Source organism: Gasterosteus aculeatus, chromosome 11, assembly GCF_964276395.1.
Source record: "Gasterosteus aculeatus chromosome 11, fGasAcu3.hap1.1, whole genome shotgun sequence".
Lineage (NCBI taxonomy): Eukaryota > Metazoa > Chordata > Actinopteri > Perciformes > Gasterosteidae > Gasterosteus > Gasterosteus aculeatus.
In genome coordinates, this window is record NC_135699.1 from 10,675,809 (window position 1) to 10,691,867 (window position 16,059).

Sequence of the window (16,059 nt, forward strand, 5' to 3'; positions counted from 1 at the left end):
ATTTGTGTATAAACATGACCGTTTTGTTAAGGGAGAACAACAATCATGGCTCACACGATACGACGCAATTCATCCCCCCCCCCCTTTGAGAATCCCAAATGTGTGCGTGCACCGGCCCGCGTGTGGCCCGAGCCAAAAAGCGAGTGCCCCCTCTTCGGCTGAGGTCAGGTCAGGACACGGCGGGGTGTTTCCCCTCCACCCGGCGGGGTGGGGGGGGCAGAGAGGCAGGGGGAGGCCTTCAGCGCTTCTGGGAAACAGCCTGGGCCTAATTGGAGCCTCACATGTCTCCACTTAGCGGAGGATCCCACTGCCCAGCCTGTGAGACCGGTGCCGTTCTCCCGTCATCAGCATGACCGCACAGCAGTGAATTCAGCAGGCAGGCTCGACCCGACACCACTGACTGAGCCCAGGGAGCATTTTTTGGTTGAAAAGATGTTTAAAAGACGTCTATTCGTAGACGTTGAAAAGACGTCCATGTTTAGACCACATTTCAACGTGATTTTTATACGGTAATATTTTGTCCCCGCTTGTGTGCTATATCATTATTTTAGAGGTTTAAAAAGAAACTACGTCCACATTTGTAAGTTTACCACCGATATTATAAATCACGTTGAAAACTATGGAATGCCGTTTTAGTCACTTCTTTTGCACACGGCTCTGTTGTCTGTTCTGAATGTTAGATGTAGCCACGCCCCCTGATTTGCATATAAGAACGTGAAATGTAAAACGGCATTATGAAATAAGACTCTGGAAATGAAAAACGGCATTATGAAATAAAAGACTGGAAATGAAAAGTGGCATTATGAAATATAAGACTCTGGAAATGAAAAAAGGCATTATGAAATAAAAGTACCATGAAATGAAAAGTGGCATTATGAAATAAATATATTCATAAAATATTTATGTATTTATTGCCTCATTTTATTTTATGATGTATTTCAAATGCATATTTCATGTATTTATTAATTTATTTAATTTTGACTAAAACGCCATTCCATAGAAAACGGGTCTATACGTGAACGTCTTTTCAACGTAGGTGTGTAGAGTATGAACGACTTAAAGATGTACAGTGCTTTCAAATCCTTTGACAGAAATTATTCTAATATTGAGAGTAGTAAGCCAGGTGTAAGGCAGGACCACTGCAGGGACAACCTCCATCAGATGTAACCTCCGTCAGATGCAACCACCACCCACAGAAACCTGTGAGGAGGGAAAGCACTTCAAGGAAAAGACAAATCTGGTCATTTGGGTTTATGACAGTAATAAACTAATAACAGCAGCAGGTGTGTTATTAATTATAATAACACAAATTTATAGATTGTTTACTTATAACATTATAAACAAGATAACAATTCATCTGCAACTTATGGTATTTCTGGAGTAACATTTCCAGGTATATTACACAGTATCATGCTTTAAGCAGCAGTAACTTACAATGTGTTGGCCCTCTTGTTTACAGACCACAACTTGTTGAATTCAGCCTTCACCCTTGCAATGTATTTAGCCCCCATTGCTTTAAAAATGTATTTTCAATGTGAAATGCAATAATATTTATGGGTACGCATTAGCAACACCAAACACACAAAAAATATTCTGGGATGTTTACTTTTGGTCCAGGTCACCATGCTGCACACTATCATGCTCCAAGCTAGCATGCTAACTAGTAAACTACCTGCGCTAACGCTAACTAGCTTAACAAAAAGGACCGTCTGTCCCGTATCGGGTGGGCAGCACAAGTAAAACACCCGGTTATAGTTCCAGGTGTGCTTCATCCAAACACTCCCGTACTTACAGAGCATTGGAGCCGGTAGTCGTGGTTCTATCAGCCCGTTCATGTCGCTCTGCTGCCGTAACTTCGCCTCGTGCTGCGTCCGCTCGGAGCTCTGCAGGCGTCTAAGAACTCGCGCATGCGCGTTACAGATGTGAGCGGAGTTTTTAAGTTAAGTAATGTTTGAACCTGCCCGCATTATTATGCCTTAAACGCATCTTATTAACAGCACGCAGTCCGTAGTTTCATATTTATGACGTTTTAAGTGAAATATTAAATACGTTGAAATAACGTCTTCGCGTAGACCAAATTTCACCGACCAGTTCATTAATTATTATGAAAATCTTAACGTTAATATCGTCTCTCTTTCAACCTTACGTTACAACATGACACATTTATCAACAAATTGACGTTTTCTGGCACGTTGATGTTTTATCCCATTTTTAGCCGGTTGAAATGACGTTGAAATGAGGTCTTAGACGTTCAGACCTCATTTCAACCCGATTTCAACCATATTTCAACGTTGAAATTACGTCTTGTGCTCACTGGGAGTGGTGTGGTCGGGGGGGCCGTCTCGGTGCAGTGAGGTCAGGTGGGCTATACAGAGCGTCTTATTATGTTTCAGAAAGAACACAGTGACCTTGATGCCAAATGGGTTGCAACGGCTGCTCATCTGGGTTTTTCCGTGCAGAGCGCGGGACCCTCCTACGGACGTTCCCCTCTCGCCTCGTTCCTCAGCACGCAAATAAAGCCTGAACCTGACACAAAAGTAAAAGCACGTCGTCTTTGCATGTGCCTGTGTATGCAGGCTGCACAGCGAAATACAAGAGGAGCGCCGAGGGTGAAAAACAAAGACGGCTCTTCTCCCGCCACCTCACAAACACACACTCAAACTTTTTTTCCGTGTTTTTTTTTCCCTCCCTCTTTCCATGGCAACGGGCCTCTCGTTTCCCATCAGTCAGTCACCTCCTTGGCCCCGCTCTTCAGTTGTGACTCAAAACAAATTTAATATCGGAATGCGCAGATGCACACCAAGAATTTACCAAATACCTGTCTATTATAGCGTTGAAATGCACTGGAATAAACCCTTTCGTGATATGGCCACATTTCCCCCCAAACCATGCGGACAAAGGCCCAGCCGGAAAACAAACCTATTCATTTAGTTCTCAAATGTCTGACATGGTCTGATTTTCCTGGGAAAACAGCTACTCCAATCTTTAACACATCAAAGGGCTTCTCAAAAGAGATTAAACACGTCTCAACTTGATAAGTGTCAGGTGTGCACGAGACAGCGTCGATATACTTCATCACTGTGCTAACTACGCTTTCAGCACCACCCACGGGCCTCTGTCACTACAGCGCATGTCAATGTCAATGTCAAGCGCAATGAAGCGTTAACGGTGAATATTCAATGGCAATTTTCACTTAAAAAGTTTTGGTTTTTCTTCACATCACTTCCAAACATGCCGAAAAAGTTTGTCTCAGCGGGTTCAGACTGCTCGAAACTTGATGGAAAATATAAAGGTTAAATGCAGGAATGAAAACAACATGAGTCACAACTTTTTAAGAACCGACGTTTTGGCAACCGGGGTGTCTGCCTCTCGTGAGGCAATCACTCTTTTTATGGTAATAGACAAAAACTCCACGGAGGTCAAGATTGTGTTTTTTAGAAGGTCATTTAATACATCCCACAATATCCAAGGCTCCGTTGACACTAACCAACATCCAGCGGGGCCTGTGCAGGTTTCCTGCTTGCCCCTTCCATTGAGAAAAAGTCATTGCTATTGATTGCTTTTCCAGGCATCATTTAATATGATACACATTCACTTGTAAATATCGACCTTTCCCTGCTGCCACAAATACTTTAAGGGCAAGCTCGTAAAAATATATGAAAAGGTTATGGGACCTGTTTATAGTCTGGATTGAAACAAAGATTTGTGTCACAGCAGGTAAATGTGGTTGGAATAATTCAAACGTTGGCAAACGAAACAGGGAGGGAATTATCCAATTTCCAGTGAAAGCAGTACTCCATATTCATGGGGACCCCACATAACCCGTAATTTCATCTGTGATTAATTGGGCATGTCTGTAATTAGTAGGCGGGGAAACAGCAAGAGTTCAACTTAGGGTAGTTCAGATGCCGTGGTTATCACTTACCGCCCCCTGCTGGAGGAACGTTAGTACTGTAACAAGAGCTGCAGTTTAAACAGACATTCACAGCCAGCGTTTGGGACAAATTGGGCTTTATTTCAGCTCGATTATACGGCAATGATACAAACCTCAAATCAAACATTAAATGGAATACTAAAATAAATGGCGCGACTAACAAGAAACAAACAGACGACAAAATAGCCACTATACATTCACGTATGTACAACTTTGATAAATAAACCAATACTGTCTGGAATTATGATTGCTTTGCATTCTTCCATTTGTCTGTAGGATCCGTGCGCTGGGAGGAGCAGAGAGAGGAAAAGACCGCCGCTCGATGAGCGACTCGCAAAGTGGGACCTCAACGCAGTTGGGGGTTGTTTTGGGGTTTTTTGGGACAAAATGACGAGTCACTGCCTCGGTGTGACCGACCAGCTTTCCCGACGTCCACCTTTTTTTTGCTACCCACAGTACATTTCTGACGCAGCCGGCAGTTCTGCGTCCTGCTCCAAAGCCTCTAAAACAATATGTCATATATTATGTCCTTTACATAAACAACCTGAAGCACACAGTGCAAACTACTAATGAGGTCGGGCCGGCGGCCGGAAATAATGTTTAAATCGATAAATAGGTAACCCTCTATAAAGAAAGGACTCATCCAGGTGATTTACTGTCGCTAACCAGCAGCTTCTCTCATCACGTTTCATCACCGGGCGGCCGTGACGCCGGGAGGCTAAGCACTTTGAACAGGAGATTAAGGAAATCAAAGTGTTTGAAACAAAAGAGGAGAAAAAAAAAGCAGGGCCACCGGTTCTGAGTTTCCAAAGAGTTTCTCAAAAAGAAGCCTGAGGGGAGAGGACAGATGCATCTGCAGGACCTTCAGGCATCCAACAGTGACAGCCGGCACAGACGAGCAGACGCCTTCATCTGCTCGGCCGCACGCTGCCGCGTTACATTTACAAAAACGGGCGAGGTCTCGGACACCCAGTTGGCTTTCATTCCTCACGCAACAGAATCTGTGTCAACGGCGACACGGAACGTTTCACAACATCGGAACAATCTCCTGAGTGGCAACTTTTTTTTTTTTATGTATATACAGTTTCTTTTCTCTATAAAATAAACTGTTGGTAGATCAAACTCTCCCTCCTACGACCTTTTTTTTCCTCTACAAAAGCAAAGCAAACAAAAAAAGACTAAAGAGGAATTGACATTTAAAGCTGTAAAAACACAGGACACGTATTACCGTAACACATCAAAGCGCTTTAAGAAAGGGAAGATTATTTTGGTTTGAGTGCCCCACTTGGTCAGACCTGCTGAGTTTTAAACGACGTGTGCTACTGGGGAACAGCGCGCATGCCGTGTTTGTGCACAATGTCAATGGGAACCGTGTTAGTTTTTAAAGCATCTTCAAAAAGGATTTTGAAACAGAGGCTTTTGCCTCACAGCAACACTTCCCGACGACCTCAAAACGGAGCGCACACAAAGCACAGAGAGAGACAGAGAGAGAGGTTAAGAAGACGCTTTGGCCACAGCGTGTATCTAGAAACCCCCTGCATGCTTCCCATTTGTCTGTCCTGCAGACGTGTGTGTATCCTAGACAAATTCCCCCGGGGGAAGGTCTGAGTGGGACCTCCACCACCGACCCCGGCAGCGCCAGCGGGTCCCGGGACCCTGCTCTGCCGAGGGCAACATCTGCAGAGCTGGAGCAGCTCCTAGTGCCTCTTCATAGACGACACCTTCTTCTTCCTGGCTGCCAGCATGTCGTAGAAGGGGTCCCGGCTGATGGCGGCTCTGTGGGCACAGGGGCGGCTCATAGGTAATTGATTGGGCATGGCTTTAAAATGGCACCAAGCTGTCCAAAGGTAAAATAACAGGCAATCCACGACTGACTCACTGGCTACATGAAAACAAGACGCTTTTACGCCGTTTACGCCCCCTGAAAACTCTTCCATCGAGTAGCATGAGTATCAAACCATGTAAAAACATTTACTTGATGCTGTTCATCCATTCCTCCTTCTCCTCGGCCGTCGGTGCAGAGATGCGGTAGAAGTTGTGTTTGCCCTCGACGACGCGCCCGTCCGCCTCGGTCTTGCACGCTTTGATCACCTGGTCCTTGTTGTCAGGGATGAAAAGCTCGAAGCAGTTCTACAGAAGGGAGGAGGATGCAGGTTAGACGGTATCAGCATACCGGCTTTCATTGAACATGCTATAAACTGCTAGCTCAAATATCTATATGGGTCTAATGACTTACCATCCATGTACGGCGTCTTATGGTAAATCTCAACTAAGAAGCTGCGGCAAATATGGATGTGTATGTAACTGCACCTACCCATCAATTTAATGTTTAAATATATATTATATAAATAGGTTTGCACGATTTATAGTTCAACCTCAAATGTTACGAGCAAACAAATAATCCCAGGAGTCAATTTTCTAAAAAGGGACGGCTTCACTGTCCATTTAGGAAATGTGTTGAATGAAAGTCCTCATGTCGGGCCTGATTGTGTGTAATCACAGGAGGAAGCAGCAGAGGGAGCTGTGCTTACAGGCTTCTTATCCTCCACCTCCTTGATGCTCAGGTTCTCCAGGGGGATGATTCCTCGGGGCTCTTTGTCCTGGACACAAGAACAAAAAAGGCCTGTGAGGAGCAGCAACGGCCAACACGGGAGAGAGGCGACGCTCTCGAGCTGTACTCACCGTGGTGTACTCAAAGTAGTAAAGACAGTTGTCCGTGAGGATGAACCACCTCCTCTTCCAGGTTTTGACTCGTCCCCCTGTGAAGCAAACAGCCGGCGTCAGAGAAGCTCGGCGAGAGAAGGCAGAAGGGAGCACCGAGGCAGCGGGTCGAGCAGCGGAGACGGGCAGACGGATGTATGGGCAGACAGACAGATGACGGCTCCATAGGACTCCTTTTACCCCGAGCATCCCGCTACGCCCCCTGGTCCACCAACGCACCATGCCCCCCCCCACTGCATGGCCCTGGGGTTCTTTTTCATTACTTTAGAACTACTGATGCCCCTTGTATGTGCTACTTTCATTCGTCTATATTCTCAGAACTGGATCTCACAGCGTTGATAAAAAGGCCGTATTAAGGCTGATTGGACGCTGCACAATGAAGCTTTCCTTCTTTACTTTTTTACTCTATTTGGGTGTTAGTTTAATAAGTTCACTCAGTGCAAAACAATCCAATGACTATACGAGGGGTCCATGTGGAGACTGACTGAGGATTGAGCTCTCTTTCATGCCCAGTGGGGACTCTTTGGTTAACTCGATGCCCCGGAGATCTGTAGCTGACCTCTGACCCCTTTGTCACCCATACTTCCTGTGAGGGGGAAACCTGATCACATGGGCAGATGGCCACCTCGCGCTGGGAAGCCGTCTAAATGAGTGGGGCAAGAAGCCCAGCGCCTCCAGCGATGCTCGGTGTCTCTACAGGCATCTCCGACTTGAATTTCCTGTTTTGGCTTAGTTAAGTCACATAGGAGCGGGGTCCGGTGAGGGGCGGGGGGACTTTGTTTCTGATCATGACATAAAGACCTAAGCCTCGTCTAGACTAGGCTATCCCACCACCAATAACAGAAGAAGCTTTGGGAAACCCATCTACCTGGATAGGAGGAGGTTTATACAGACACGGAAACCACACACGTGTAATCATATAACAGCAGCGGCACTGTATATGATATCCCATCACGGACACCATGATGGGTCAAAACACTTCAATTGATGCTCGTTAGAAACTACAGACGCCATCGACACACGCTCCACTCGACAGGCGGAGATGGAGAGCTGCCCACCCTCCTCCACCCTCCTCCCTGCATCTCCACTCGTCAGTGTGTTGCAACAAAAAAGCAGACGGACAGAAAACACAAGACGCCACGGCAGAATCACACTGGACTGGCTGGACAGTCGATTGGGTGGTGTGGAGGTCGACGTCACTCAACAGAGGTGACCTCCTCCCCGTGCAAGAATGTCTAGGACGAGGCGGGACGTCCCAGCTGATCGTTGCAGAGATGCGTGGACGGTGCTGGGCCGGAGCGGAGCAGCGAGAGGGGGGGGGGGGGGGCGCCCATGCAAAATGGGACTGTGGGAGGCTGAGCGAGTAGAAGTTAAGAGGGTTGTTGGTGTCTTAGGGATTCTTTCTAAATGATTTCTCTTAACAGGGTGAAGTCTTACAAGGGCTCTTATTTTGAAATGACGACTCATAAATTACAAACCGCGCGCACTTTAGGCGTGCAGCCACGCGTGGATCCTTTTCGCTCAGCCCACGCTCCTCTCCCACAGTTTTGGTCCAGTCCGGTCCAGCACCACACCAACGCCATTACCCTTCAGATCCGTTTACAGCATAAGATAAGGAGAGCAGAGCCACGCGGTTGAAAAGGTGCATTATTCCTTTTGTTAACCAGAGAACAACATTTAGCCGATTGGGTGAACGAGTTGACGACCCATTTGGAGAGTCAAGCAACAGTTCTTTGTTGTGTTTGCCATATGGACAAAAAAAAAAAAAAAGAAAAAAAAAAAAAGGTATAATGCAACTTCCAAAACAAAAAGATCAGAGATCGACCACCACAGCGTAGAGGAGAAAAAAGGGTCAAACTGCTCAGATCGGCCACAGAGCAGCGGCGCCCCGAGCCGAGCCCGCAGGGTGACGAATGAAACCGCTGACCGCCCACAGAGACAAAAGAGGCCGCACAAACCAGCAGCTCAATGAGAGGCTGAACAGACAAACATCTGAGGTTCAAATGAGTCAAGTAGAGGGACTCAAAAGAACAAAAAGGTCTACAGACAAAAAGGAAAAGAAATAAAAATAAAAAAATACCCTGCGTGAAATGTAAAATATGAGGAAGAGCAACAAAAGCATGACGGACCACCAAAAGCACCCGAGAGCTGAGAGATGGACTAGCGTTTGGGAAGAACAGGTGTACATACCTCCTGAGGAAAGATAACAGCCAAAATCATGGGAACAAACAAACAAAGAGGAAAAGAAAACAAAAAATAAATTAAATGATAAGGAATTATTGCACCACAGTCCTGGTTAATCTGGTTGCAGGGAGGCTTTGATGCACTGCTTTACAGCTCTCATTTGGAATTTTACAATGGAGTTTAACAAATTGTACATCTGCTGTCATTATATCAGTTCCTCTCAATGTCGCTGTAAAGCACCACATTAAATATTGCCTCCACTTCGGTCCACTTCTGTTGTATCCAGTGATTTACCTTCCACCCCGATTGACTGAAATATGCCAAGTTGGAGTCATTGGAAATAAGAGTCATTCTTCCCTTTCTTGGTTGGTTGTTGTAAAGTTTCACAGTGATCAGACGATTTGATTTAACTTCCAACATTGAGGCGTTTTTATTGAATTCACTGTGAAACTGCACAACAGAGAGAGATCTCAGAGGAAACTGAAGAGTTCAGGGCACCAGGCCTGCGCTTCTCTACTTGTAGAGTGAATCCATGTTAGTTAGTATTTAACGATCAGGACAAAAAGGCCTTTTAAAAAATCATCAAGAAACACTGATAAAAAATGATTATGAAAGGCTGAATAATGATTCCTTTGCTGTTATGAAAATTGTTGAGTTTCCACGATGGGACAAAATAGGCGTTCCAACAAATTGCCAATCCAACTGTCCACAGAGAAAGAACTCTGATCAAAGCCCTTCCACGTGTGTGCGTTACGTCAATGTTGGTGTGTGTGTGTTCATACAATTTTTATTTACAAGCTACGTAAAGTCAATATTTGTGTGTGTGCTTGCATGTCCGCATAAGAAAAAAGAAAAAGAAAAAAAAAAAAAACGGTCTGTCGTCAATATTTCAAAAGCCTCCACATGTCTCATGGCCACGTATATATCATAAAGCATGAAAGGCGGCAGAGATCAGATCTTCAGATGTCGAGTGCGTACACACACACACACACACACACACACACACACACACACACACACACACACACACACACACACACACACACACACACACGTTATTGACCTCAGGGTAGACATTACTTCACGCGGCCTGGAGATACAGATACGTGCTGCAATGAAAACACATTTGGCAAGAGCAACCGTCATTTTTGGCGTGCACGTATCTCCACCCACTCACCCAGTTTTAGCAGCCAGCCCTCCCTGTCTGGGTTGAAGAAAGTGTGTGTGAGGTCGTTGCCGTCATCCTCTGGGATTTTGAAAGGCTCATTCTTGATGCTGTCATAAAGATTCTACAATGAAGAATTTAAAAATGAATGAATCCAGAGAAAGTGAAAGATGGCGGGGAGGTCAAATCCTTCACGAGAGAAATAACCGTGTTTTAAAGCCTCACTGACCCTGAGCAGGTCCTCCGGTAGGTCTCCTCCATCGTTGATCCCCCTGTTCATGGAGATGAATCGTTCCACAGAAGGCTTGTCCTTCACATTTGGGTTGTGCAGGCTGGTGTTTAGCATGATGATGGCAAATGACAAGATGTAACAAGTGTCTGCCACACACACACACACACACACACACACACACACACACACACACACACACACACACACACACACACACACACACACACACACACGAGAGGGAGAAAAAAAAAAGGTTGTTGTTTACCATAAAACTTCTGCCAGTGTTTAATTTAGTGTTTAAATATGCTGAAATCAGCTCAGCTGAAAGGACTGCACTTAGGGGACCACAGTGGAACATAGAGGAACACGCAGGCAAATCTTCGGTAGCGAGGAGAGTGGGTGGGAGTGAAAGGCTGCGAGTGGGCAGCTAAATATGCATGTGTGCTTTCTGATAAGCACTCTAATGTGGCCAACGCGCGGCTGACCCAGCAGCACTTTATCTGGCCCGTCACTGTTGAGAGGTCCCATGCATTATTCACATCCATCTGCATCCATGTTGGAGGCGGGCGGCTGCGTGCTATGGCCGTTGTTTCCCAGAGGCGGGACGCAGCGCTCACGTCGGCAGACTTTCCGTCTGCCAAACGGAGCCGTTTGGCTGCGATTTCCTCTGGCACGCCATTAGATCGCAGTGAGAAATGGAACATTAGGTACTTCAGGGAGGAAAAAGTTGATCAGGGATCCAACCGAGACAAGTTGGCAGTAATATTGGGAGGGAGAATTTGAAATAGGGAGAGGTTTGACTTGTCGGGTGGTGTGGCGCCACGCCGCTACCTGTGGACTGGAAAACACCAGGGTTGCATCGGCAGTAGCGCTGAGCGAAGGCCTCCATCATCCGGTCGATCTTCTGAGCTTCTCCCGGTAGCCGAAAGCTCCACAGGAACTGTCTGTAAGGGCACACGGCTCAGTAGTCACCAACAGACTCACTTCCAACGCGAGTGAGCAGCAAAAGACTGGAAGCTACCAGTAGCGACAGCTACAGCTTCAGGAAGCTCTTGGAGAAATGGACTTCATCACACGTGATTTAAATAACAAAGGGGAACTATGTAGCGGACCTGAAGATGGCAGCTGCAGGGGAGATGCGGCCTTACCTGAGGGCCTGAACCAGGTTGAGGTCTGTGAACTCATGAAGCTCCACAAAGGCATGAAGGACCTCGATATTGAAGTCATCTCTGCGTGAGACAAAACAAAAGCTCTATTGGGAAACATTTTTTTTAAGTATTTAGAAAAACGTCCGTTTAATAAAATAGAATAGCCATCACAAGATAAAAATAATTTCATTTTCAACCTCCGTTAATAGCCCATTATATAAAAGACAATGAAAAGCAGCAAATCCGCGCAGTAAGAAGATCAGATCAGGGAAGGTTCATTTTAAAACAAAAACACCAGAATGTGTAAGTGAGTTTCCCCTTAAAATTGTTATTCATTGCATAGCAATTTATAAAGAATTTAGAAGATTTAGATTTTGTTGATGGTCTGTATTACCCCCACGGAAATCTGTAGATGTGAGTTATTTAGTGGATGCTGAGGAAGACATTCTTAGTAGCTCTTCCAAAAGTTTCCTCGCTGAAGAAGGAAAGTATCCATCAGGAGCGTTTCTGAGGAATGAGGTGTGACAGAAAAAAAAGAAAAAAAAAACGGGTATGCGATACGATGCATACTCCCATCGAACCCAATGCAGCAGGAACAACCACACCTCACTTTGATTTATCATCCAATCTCAATCATGACATCATTCCCCACCTTCACGCCCTCCCGAGTAAATGATCTGCCCTTTGGGACCACGCGGGGGCTCCGAGGGGCTCTCGGTGACAAGTCATATCCCGACACCAGCGCTGACCAATCGGGTCTCAAGTCACTCGCGCTGCTACGGCCCCTCCTCACAGAAACCCAAATCACTCTGCGAGCTGGATGACAGTGGAACGAAGAGCGTACATCAACAGCCTGAACGCCACTTCCTGGTTTTGACCTCGGGGACCACTCCCGACTGTAACGGTACCCGCCCCGGGGGTCCCCGAGCGGCACGGTTCGCACACGAGGCCTCACGCCTATTTCCTGCGTTAATGCGCTCGCGCGCAATCCAGAGTCTCTTGATCCGAGAGTTATGAGTGAGTAAGATAATCAAAGAGGAGCTGGAGGCTGCAGGGTAACGGACGCGTCATGCAAGAATGTTCTAAGCGTGGAACCGGTAATCCGAAAGGGTGTGTGTGTGTGTGTGTGTGAGGCCGCCCAAGGGAACACAGCCCTACGGAAACATCTGTGCAATGCGCTTATCGACCACATGGATGAGTCACGATGGGCGGTGTTTAGATGGCGACGGTCTCCATGCTGACCTCTCTCCGAGGTAATCTCCAATGGCGGTTTTGTTGAGGCCCTCGCCCTTGTAGAGGAACTGAGCGATGTCGTCGCTGGTATTCTTCAGCAAGTCGTTCTCGATCAGGAACTGGATCCCCTAAGAACGCGACAAGAGGCCCGGGGTCACTTCCTGCCTCGTGCAACATGTGGGATGAATCACGCTGCAATCGTGAAACGGCTCCTTCCACCTACCTTTTTGGGGTCCATGTTGAATTTCTTCCGCCCCATGGCCACCTGTTTATTTCTCTGCATGTTTTTCCTGAAACGTAAGGGTGAAGATGGAAACAATATAATGTTGGACACGAATAAAACGGCTGAAAATGGCATCTCTTTACTGATTACACTTTTTTATTTAAATACCAAAAGGTAAGTCTGACATGGATGAAAAATTTATATTTTGATTGGATTTGATTGCCTAAGCATTAACATCCCCCCTCCCACACACGTTGTTGACAAAGCATTGATTATACACTTAACATGCGCAATGGGAACGTCTCATTTCTCAGGCCTCGAGCCATTCAGGGGTCAAAGGGCACTCAAAGAGTCCGCCGCTGCCATGGTTACCCCTCCATCACCAGTCGGCGAGAGGTCACCGTTTCCTCTCACTGATTAACCAGCGCTAACATTCCTTTGGCCCTCGCAAGCCAAAAGTCCAACACGGGGGCGCAGCGGCGCAGACTGCGCACACGTCACCCGGACGATGGATCCGAGAACGCTCCGATCACGAGAAAGGGGCGGCAACCCCCTTAATGGGTTCTAGATCCAAGAAATATTATTCGGGAGCTGATCTCATCCCAATCCACTTGAGTAGGCCAAACACCAGCACTCCCTCCCCCGGGACGGCGCATTGTCTGCCTGAGCGTGCACACCCACTGCATTATTCAATGAGGCCCCCGCTCCATTGTAGGGGTGTGCCTGATGAAACATTTAAACTGCCTTAAAAGCACAGCCAATTTGGGAAGCCTGTTTGGGGAGGCGGGATTGCCGCAAACCTGCCTGTCAAAAATGAATAATTGATCATTTAAATTAGCCGAGTTAATAAGACAAGCCGATTTAGGCAGAAAAGGAAATGTGCCCGGGAGGCGGATCCTTTTTTTCTTACCTCTCCTCGGTGGACCCCAAGTTCTCGATCTCACTCGTCACTTCTGCGATCTCATCCTTAAGCCGCTGCAGAAAAGACACAGATGTTAGTCTGGGAAACGCCATGAGAATATCAACTGTTAATTTCCACGACCAGTATTTGCATGGTCCTAATAAACAGTGCCGAGGGAGCGGCCGTCATCTCTGCATCACCTTTATTTGTCTATAAGCCAGGTGGCCTTTCATCACATCCAGGAAATACCCAACAAAAGGGTCCGATGAACTGAAACGTGTTACACAAACATCTCACATATCTCACCGTATGCGTGTTCCCTCATCCTGAATTTGATTAGGTGGAGAACATTCACGGATAACCTCAATAACCTCAATGGGAACGCGGATTATATTTAGTGATTATCGGCCTTTTGAGGCGGATTTAGTTGATCGAGACAGGACCGCCGGTGCCAGTGCTGGCGCAGTAAGGGCATTACAGCGGCTGGAGAGGCTGACGTCAGCCTGATGGAAGTGAGGAATAAACGAGGTCCTGTGCACAGACCCGGCTCGTTAGTGATCACGTGGGGCTGCAGCTCATCACGTAAAAGGACCTCATAGAGCCTCTCCACTCGCATCCAGACGCAGAGGTAGTTTATCGTCATGTATCATAGCAATTCAATTCAGGGCGAACCACAAAGGGAACATCTGTGTTCTCTTCTCTCAGGGCCTGCGCAGTCTCAACACATTCCTCAGATGCTTGTCTCCGCAAACAAAGGCTGTGTTCACAAAGGGGAGCGGGTGGGCTGGTTGAGGCGGGGGGGAGGGGGTTTGACATGCAGGACCAGCAGAGGAGGGCGTAGGAGTGGAGAAGGAGCAAACGGGGCGTTTGTGTGCAGGAACAAGGAAGAGGGGAAAGGAGCTGGGCAGCAGTGGTGGCCAAGGAGCAGGTGGGAGGGTCCACGACTGTGGACCAGGGTCATTGAGGAGAGGGGAGAGGAGTGGTGGGGGTCAGATTGGGCCTCTACGGTCGGTCTGGCAGTCCACTGGAAGTCGCAAACTGGGCCGACCGTCTGCCGGGGTCCCGGCGCTCTCGTTTAGCAGCTCCCTGCTTCAAACATCAGCTCGGCCCTCGAGCCCGAAAAAAGCAAATGAGGGAGGGCCAATGGACGGGAAGCAAACAAACCACTGCAGGGAAATTTAGCCAAGCTGATTTGAATTCTGGCTCTCTCAGGAAATCAGAGTACATGATGGATGTTCAACTGGCTGCATGAGACGGTTCCTCTTAAGAGCTTAATCCTGTTTTATCTGTACGCTTATTTCAATTTGATACCGATGGCCAATAGGAGACACCGAACATCTTTAAAAACACAGATCACTTAGCAGAAAGGCTTTGTGAAGGAAGTGAGCTCTGTGGGAGGAAATACCTCGCATTCCACTGGGGGAGAAATATTAAGAACGTCTCACAAGAGAGACATTTGTACAACTGGGCAGGTGTTTATATAACAATTGTAGTTTGTTAAAATGAATAATTAAAAAATACCCTTTGACCTTTTTAAACTGTAAATTATTTTATTGGGTGGATCAATTTAGTATATGGTTAATAAAAACAAACTGTTATAAAGTGTCAATTAGCATAGTTTAGTTGGTAGTTTAAGTGTGTTGCAGTTGGGTATAACAGTTTTCAGTTCATGTAGCCAACAAACGAATGTTTCTGTGTCATCAGATGACTACACATAAATCCAGCCCCCGTAGTATTACCTGAATGTCCTCCATCAGCTCCTGCTTGCGCCGGCGGATATCCTCCAGCTCCTGCTTCTCCTGCGGGGTGAGGTCATCCGGCACTGAGGAGAGACGAGAGAGAGAGGATGAAGAGTTAGTCGCCCGAAATATAATGCACCTTAATCCTTCTCTAAGCATAGCCATCCCCTGAGGCGTGTCCCTCACAGCGTCTCTTTGACAGAAATAACATCAGAATTCCCCTTGATATCAGAAAGGTGAGCGAACGCCCACAGGTTTTTAAAAAAAAGTTACTCCACAATTATTTGTAAGTACCCTTTAAAAGAGTCAACATTGTTGAAGAGCTACAGTTAAGATTCTATGGTTTTCTAAAAATCATTGTGACCTTGGGTTTGCTCATGCTGAATAAATGTGCAACTAGATGACGCTATTTTACTCAATGAGGAAGTCTGCTGTGGAATAAAGTGAAAGCCTGTGACCTCTGAGGTGGGACACCTCTGCGGCGAAACCGCCGCCTCGCGGCTTTCTTCAGCGGACGCTCGCACTGAGAAACGGTCGCAGCATCACAAAACCAAAAAGATGTTGAGTCTGAACCACAAT

General features: G+C 46.7%; 1 protein-coding gene across 6 annotated transcripts in view; it reads right to left on the bottom strand.

The window, feature by feature from the left end:
* Window positions 1-3,994: 3,994 nt before the first annotated feature.
* Window positions 3,995-16,059, bottom strand: part of cyth1a (cytohesin 1a) — a 29,854-nt gene continuing 17,789 nt past the window's right edge. For all 6 annotated transcript variants that reach the window (XM_040191209.2, XM_078083743.1, XM_040191210.2 and 3 more), the window contains 12 exons: window positions 15,481-15,563; window positions 13,751-13,815; window positions 12,841-12,907; window positions 12,627-12,745; window positions 11,385-11,465; window positions 11,068-11,180; window positions 10,234-10,382; window positions 10,017-10,128; window positions 6,617-6,693; window positions 6,466-6,534; window positions 5,910-6,064; window positions 3,995-5,710 (listed from right to left, as the gene is read on the bottom strand). In XM_040191209.2, the coding sequence (XP_040047143.2) occupies window positions 5,632-5,710; window positions 5,910-6,064; window positions 6,466-6,534; window positions 6,617-6,693; window positions 10,017-10,128; window positions 10,234-10,382; window positions 11,068-11,180; window positions 11,385-11,465; window positions 12,627-12,745; window positions 12,841-12,907; window positions 13,751-13,815; window positions 15,481-15,563 (1,169 nt within the window). In that variant the 3' untranslated portion in view covers window positions 3,995-5,631. The remainder of the gene's footprint in view (window positions 5,711-5,909; window positions 6,065-6,465; window positions 6,535-6,616; window positions 6,694-10,016; window positions 10,129-10,233; window positions 10,383-11,067; window positions 11,181-11,384; window positions 11,466-12,626; window positions 12,746-12,840; window positions 12,908-13,750; window positions 13,816-15,480; window positions 15,564-16,059) is intronic.